The following is a 5,917-nucleotide window of genomic DNA, read 5'->3' as shown; positions in this document are numbered from 1 at the left end:
AGAGCCCCACCTACTTCCCCTTTTCGTCAGATGTGCAGGGTGGAAGGAAATCAGCCCACAGCTAGATCCAAACTCAAAATCCTCGATACAAAACCTTATTAGGGGAGAGGTGGTAGACCCTAGAGACTAGGGAAGATAGCCCTGGGGAATTAAGGGTTTTTTTGTTTGTTTGTTTTATCCTCATCCAAGGACATTTTTTTCCCATTTATCTTCAGACAGAGCAGAAGAAAGAGAGAGAGAGAAATATCGATGTGAGAGAGACACACTGAGTGGTTGCCACCCACACGACCCGAACCAAGGCCGGGGACAAACTGCAACTAGATAAGTGCCCTTAGACGAACGAACCCGGGACTCACTGATCCGCGGGCCCACGCTCTAACTGCTGAGCCAAACAGGCCAGCGTGTAAGAGAGCTTTTGAAACCAGACAACAAGCCCTGGCCAGTTTGGCTCAGCGGTTAGAGCGTCAGCCTGCGGTCCAGAGAGACCCGGGTTCGGTTTCCACTAAGGGCACCTACCTCGGTTGTAGGTTGTAGTTTGTCCCCGGCCCTGGTTGGTCATGCAGGTGGCAGCCACTCAATGTGTCCTTGATGTGTCCCTTTCACGTCGATGTTTCTCTCTCTGTTCCTCTCTCTCCCTCCCACTCTACCTGAACAAAAAAATGGAAAAATGTCCTCGGGTGAGAATAAAAAAGAAAACAGACAACAAATGGGTCCAGGCTTCCTGTTACTACTTGAGCCAATTAAGCAGAGACAAGGTTGAATCTCGTATATGAGCGTTTATTCCTATATTGCCGAAAGTATGGGAGAGCAGCCAAGTCATCCTGCAAAAATCTGCTCTGCTCTCCTTCCATAGCAGGTCGCTTATATCAGGTATTACATGGGGAAGTAGACAACAGGGAACATCAATGGGCAAAATAGTTGGGGAATTAGGCAAAGGGAGGAACACAGATTACAGGCATGGGGAAGTAATGGGAGCTGGAGAAAAGTGGGCTGTCTCTAGTGCTCTGCCTCCAAGACTCTAATGTTGTTAGTCTTTCCATGGCGGGGTGCAGGGACAGTTCTCAGATAAGGAGAATGGACAGCATTCCTGAGGTAAACATCCAGGGTGTACAGCTCCCAGCTAGGTCAGAATGGGCTTTCTTTAATCAGAACAAAGCAATCAAATTAACAGAGTAAGGGTTCAACATTTCTTGTAACTATGGCTAGCACCCTATTATGATTAGTTCTGTATTATTCTCTCCCACCCCTTTCACTTTGAGGGATCCTGGCCAGGAATATCTGTCAGGGGTGGAGCGTAAGAGGGCCAGGATCTCAGAAGCAGCCACGCCAGTGGTCTGGGGAATGTTGTTGGTTTCTTTCTTGGGGAAGGTGGTGGGTATGGGACCATGGGGGTGACCTGGGGACTGGAATGGAAAGAGGAGGGTTAGAGGCATGGGGCAGAGCAGGTGATGAAGTAACTAGAGTTCCTGGGGGGTGGTCTAGGATAGGTGCTCAGGGGCTGATCTCAGGATTAGAGATCCAAGCTCTTGGATTTGGATCTCAGGATGGTTTGGGTGTTGGGGCTCAGTGCTAGTCTTAGGATACCAAAGACTTGAGACACTGTTATTGAGGCATAGGATCAGATTCATCTCAAAATAAAGGAACGTTAGGGTATAAGAAGTCTTAGCAGGCTGGTCCTGAGATACCTATGCCTGGGTTACTACCCATATAGCTTCCGGGAGATGAGTTGCAGGTGCATAAAGTTGCAGAAGCCACCACGGGTACATTCTCTAGGTTGAGGATAAATGAATAAATGGATGACTGGAGGGGGACATTATCATTGACAGCCCCACCAACACACACACAGGGGTCTGGGACTCCAGGTGCCCATGCCACCCCTGTACTGCCATACCCTATCTCATACTGTTGACAGCATAACTCCCGGAAGTCGGAGACAGGAGACAGCTCAGCACGCACAGCCTGCCCACTCAACCAGCGGTTACTGAGTTCAACTCCTGCCGGCTCAGCATCCTCTTCAAACCAAAACTGAGGGGAAAGTCAGTCAGGGTCCGCAGTCAAACTCAGAAATCTTCAGGGGATTAGTTAGCAGCTCTGGGGTTGGACTGGATTTAGTGACGGACTTCAAGCTATGAAACTTCAGTGGTGGCCTTTACGTACTGAAATGCCCCTACTTCTGGGCTCTAATGGCGGGAAAGCAGGCACCTTCACAAAGACATTGCCCATGAGGTGGTTCCCCAAATTGTCACACACATTCATCTCTTCAATCTCCCTGGACTTCTCCTGCAGTTCTGTGAACAGCTCCTGCAGAAACCAGGAAGTGTTTAGCTGAGGTCCTGGCCCACAAGAAACTCAACCCACCCCTGCCAACCCTCACTTCAAAGAAGTTATCACAGTGTTCTTGTACCTCCACGTTGCTCAGGCAACCTGGAGAGGGTCGAGTGGAATCAGGGGGTGGCCTGCTGAGGGCTATCTGCCCTGCCCCCAAGAAATGGTCCCTCGCAGTGCCATTCGTCTGCGGTTTGGGCGGTGTTCTAAGGATTCCGGTACAAGCTGAGCAGCACTATGGTCTGAATAGAATTAAGAGGGGCAGAGCCTGAGCACAGAGGGCAGGGCTATGTGCAAAGGGGTTGGTGTGGGACCTTGCAGCAGAGAATGAAGGCTAAGCATCTTGAGTGCATCTGTGATGCATGTCCTTAAGGAAACCGGGACGTAGTCCGTATGTACGGGAGCGTGGCCAAGTTCCTGGGAGGAGGGCCTGAAGGTTGCGGGAGGAATTTGTAGAGGTTCGACAAGAAAAAAGCGGGGCGGTAGGGTGGGGGACCTAAGAAATACGGAAAAAGCGGGACCTCCTGATGATGGACAACAGAAGGGGAACGGCCGGGAGGCGTTAACCCCTTAGGCTCGGTGCCAAGTCTCACCTGGCTGAAAGTTGGTTTGTTGTGAAGCCGGGAGCACCGGTCCCCATGCCGGCAGACCCCGACCTTAAAATAAAAAGAGCAGTTAAGCCTGGAAGAGGTGCAAAGACAGAGGCGAACCGATGGCCAGGGAGGCTTGATACCCACGCCGCCCAGCAACCAGGGAACTAAGTACGCCGTTCCCGGCCCCGCGATGGGCCATTGCTTGCGCCCGTTCTCACTTGTCCTCAGTCTCGAATATCGCAGCTAAATATTCAGTCATTTTTACCCGAACCCTCTAATTCAGTCTGCTCTAAGTCACTTCCGTTGCTTAAGAGCATTGGGAGGTGTAGTTACTCGCTGCCTTCGGCTGCTTAGCACACGCTCAGAAACTCCCTAATGCGCTTGCGCATCGGAGGCCTGCGCCCGCGCCACAGTCGCCGACAGAAAGTCCCTGAAAGCGCATGCGTGCAGCTCTGCCTGGTAAAAAAGACTACAAATTCCAGAGAGGCTTGCGGCATCTCACGCAAACGTCGGTAGTTGAAAGCCGCAAAGGCATCCACCCGGAGGAAGTAAACTCCACTGGTGAGATGGGGATCGTTTTACGCACCCCAATAGACATAAAGAGCGTCCCAACGCAATCAGCTTGCTGGTGGGGGCGCAGGTGCCCTACTTGCAGCAAACCCATCCTTCATTTTATCTCTGTTTTGTCGTAAAAGGAGCGTGGATTTTCGCGATCCTTGCATCTCACAGAGTCAAGGCTTGGGTCTTGCCCCGCAGACCCTCGAGAAGACCGGCCCCAGCGCAACTATGAACTTGGAGCGGGTATCCAACGAGGAGAAGTTGAACCTGTGCCGGAAGTACTACCTGGGTAAGGGCCAATCTCCTAGGGTCCAAGGAGAAGGGAGCGGACAAGAATAAGTTCTGGGGGGCTGGATTCTTGGATCGAAGGGATGAAGCGGTTGGGAGCGCGGACTCCTGGGTCTGAGGGAAGGGCCTGGGTCCTGAGGAAGGAGGAGGCTGGGTCTCAAGAGCTTCTTGGTCCCAAAAGAAGAGGGGAGTTGAGGACTGGACTCCTGGCTCCTGAAAAAGAGATGGCTGAGGAGTCAGATTTCCTGGATCCCAGGGAGGGGCCCTCGATACCTGAGTCCCTAATAGCAGAGATCTCAATTTGAACTTGGGTTGGGAAGGACCTTCCAAATAAATCCTCTAGGTGGGCGTTGGGGAGGATACTCATTGCTTTATGTTCAGTTTGTTTTATTTCTCTTTAGGTGGGTTTGCTTTCCTGCCTTTTCTCTGGTTGGTCAACATCTTCTGGTTCTTCCGAGAGGCCTTCCTTGCCCCGGCATATACAGAGCAGAGCCAAATCAAAGGCTGTGAGTCCAGGGCACAGTTGAAGGAAAGCCATTGGGGGGTAGGGGTTGGGGAGTGGACGTGGAGCTTTGGTGGGATGCAACGATGGAAGTTCCAGAATTCTAGGGCTCTGTGGAAGAGGAGAGAGAACTGGTCTGGATGTGATCAGAGAGCAGGTGGAAGCCAACCTTACCCACTCCTGTTACTCCTTACAGATGTCTGGCGCTCAGCTGTGGGCTTCCTCTTCTGGGTGATTGTACTCACCACCTGGATCACCATCTTCCAGATCTACCGGCCCCGTTGGGGCGCCCTTGGGGACTACCTCTCCTTCACCATACCCCTGGGTACTCCCTGAAAACTTCTTCAGCACAGGCCTGGGACCTGATCATTCTCTCAGGATGGACTCCTCTACTCTGAGCCCACACTCTCAAGCCCCTAATACTTATTCCCGTCTCTTGTGTTCTCTGTTGACATCCCCCAATAAATGATCCTAATTCTCTATGTTGACTTCCTGAGATCTTTTGGACATTGAAACAAAATTATTAATATTCAGAAACATTCACTGAATTCTTACTTTGTTCCAGGGTTAGTGCTTCACACATTCTGTGCATTTTTTCCACTGAATACTACTCATAACCCTCTGAAATAGGAACTGTCCTGCTCCAAAAACCTGTTTTACAGATGCAAAAACAAGAAAGGAATAATGCTTCTATTACTAGGGGTTGCTATCCTGTACTGGTAGTATGTGAGTTTGAAAACATTACTTTCCCACTTGGCCTACGTACTCTCTGAAGTGTGGACCACAATGCTACCTCCTGGAATTTATCTGGGTCAAGACATATGAGGTAAAATGAAATTTCCCGTTTTCTGAAAGAGATGTTTGCTTTATTAGAGAAAGCTTCCTTAACCAAACTAACATTTCAATGTTTTGTTTATTGTTTATCCCCCATGCTCTAAAATATAAATTCTATTAGGACAAATATTTTTTTTGTTCTGTACACCGTGTGTCCCCAGTGCCTAGAAGAATGACGCACACACTAATAAATTATAAAGAATGAGGTTGTGAACCCAATTAAAAAATGGGCAGAGGACCTAAATAGACACCTCTCCAAAAAGGACATACAAATGGCCAAGAGACATAGGAAGAAATGCTCAACGTCACTGAGCATTAGAGAGATGCAAATTAAAACAACTATGAGGTATCACCTCACACCTGTCAGAATGGCTGCCATCAATAAATTATCCAACAACAAGTGCTGGCAAGGGTGTGGTGAAAAGGGGACTCTGGCACACTGCTGGTGGGAATGCAGACTGGTGCAGCCACTATGGAAAACAGTATGGTGTTTCCTCAAAAAATTAAAAATTGAACTTCCATTTGACCCAATGATTCCACTTCTAGGAATATATCCTAAGAAGCCTGAAACACCAGTCAGAAAGAATATATGTACCCCTATGTTCATAGCAGCACTATTTACAATCGCTAAGATCTGGAAACAGCCCAGGTGTTCATTAATAGATGAGTGGATAAAAAAGCGGTGGTACATATACACAATGGAATACTATGCAGCTATAAGAAAGAAAGATCTCTTATCCTTTGAGACAACATGGAGGGACCTCGAGAGTATTATGTTAAGCAAAATAACCCAATCAGAGAAAGAGAACTGCCACAT

The 5,917-nt window shown here is 49.1% G+C and overlaps 1 protein-coding gene and 1 long non-coding RNA gene across 3 annotated transcripts; one reads left to right on the top strand and one right to left on the bottom strand.

The window, feature by feature from the left end:
* Nucleotides 1-1,519: 1,519 nt before the first annotated feature.
* LOC118638679 lies at nt 1,520-3,269 on the bottom strand. The gene is made up of 3 exons (XR_004961124.1): nt 2,919-3,269; nt 2,405-2,567; nt 1,520-2,301 (listed from the first exon to the last, which is right to left on the bottom strand). It is a non-coding gene; the product is annotated as an uncharacterized LOC118638679 (long non-coding RNA).
* Nucleotides 3,270-3,391: 122 nt separating this feature from the next.
* Nucleotides 3,392-4,746, top strand: PSENEN (presenilin enhancer, gamma-secretase subunit). 2 transcript variants are annotated; one of them, XM_036274739.1, is made up of 4 exons: nt 3,392-3,479; nt 3,614-3,765; nt 4,166-4,270; nt 4,463-4,746. In XM_036274739.1, exons 2-4 carry the CDS (start codon nt 3,705-3,707, stop codon nt 4,600-4,602), a joined length of 306 nt encoding a protein of 101 aa, XP_036130632.1. In that variant the 5' UTR covers nt 3,392-3,479; nt 3,614-3,704; the 3' UTR covers nt 4,603-4,746. The 2 variants fall into 2 exon arrangements, with proteins under 2 accessions (XP_036130632.1, XP_036130633.1); XM_036274740.1 differs by lacking the exon at nt 3,392-3,479 and having other exon boundaries at nt 3,490-3,765.
* The last annotated feature ends 1,171 nt before the right edge of the window (nt 4,747-5,917 follow it).

Source organism: Molossus molossus, unplaced genomic scaffold (genome assembly GCF_014108415.1).
Source record: "Molossus molossus isolate mMolMol1 unplaced genomic scaffold, mMolMol1.p scaffold_m16_p_21, whole genome shotgun sequence".
In the NCBI taxonomy this organism is placed as follows: domain Eukaryota; kingdom Metazoa; phylum Chordata; class Mammalia; order Chiroptera; family Molossidae; genus Molossus; species Molossus molossus.
Note: the sequence above shows the minus strand (reverse complement) of the source record. Positions and strands in the feature narration are given on the sequence as shown.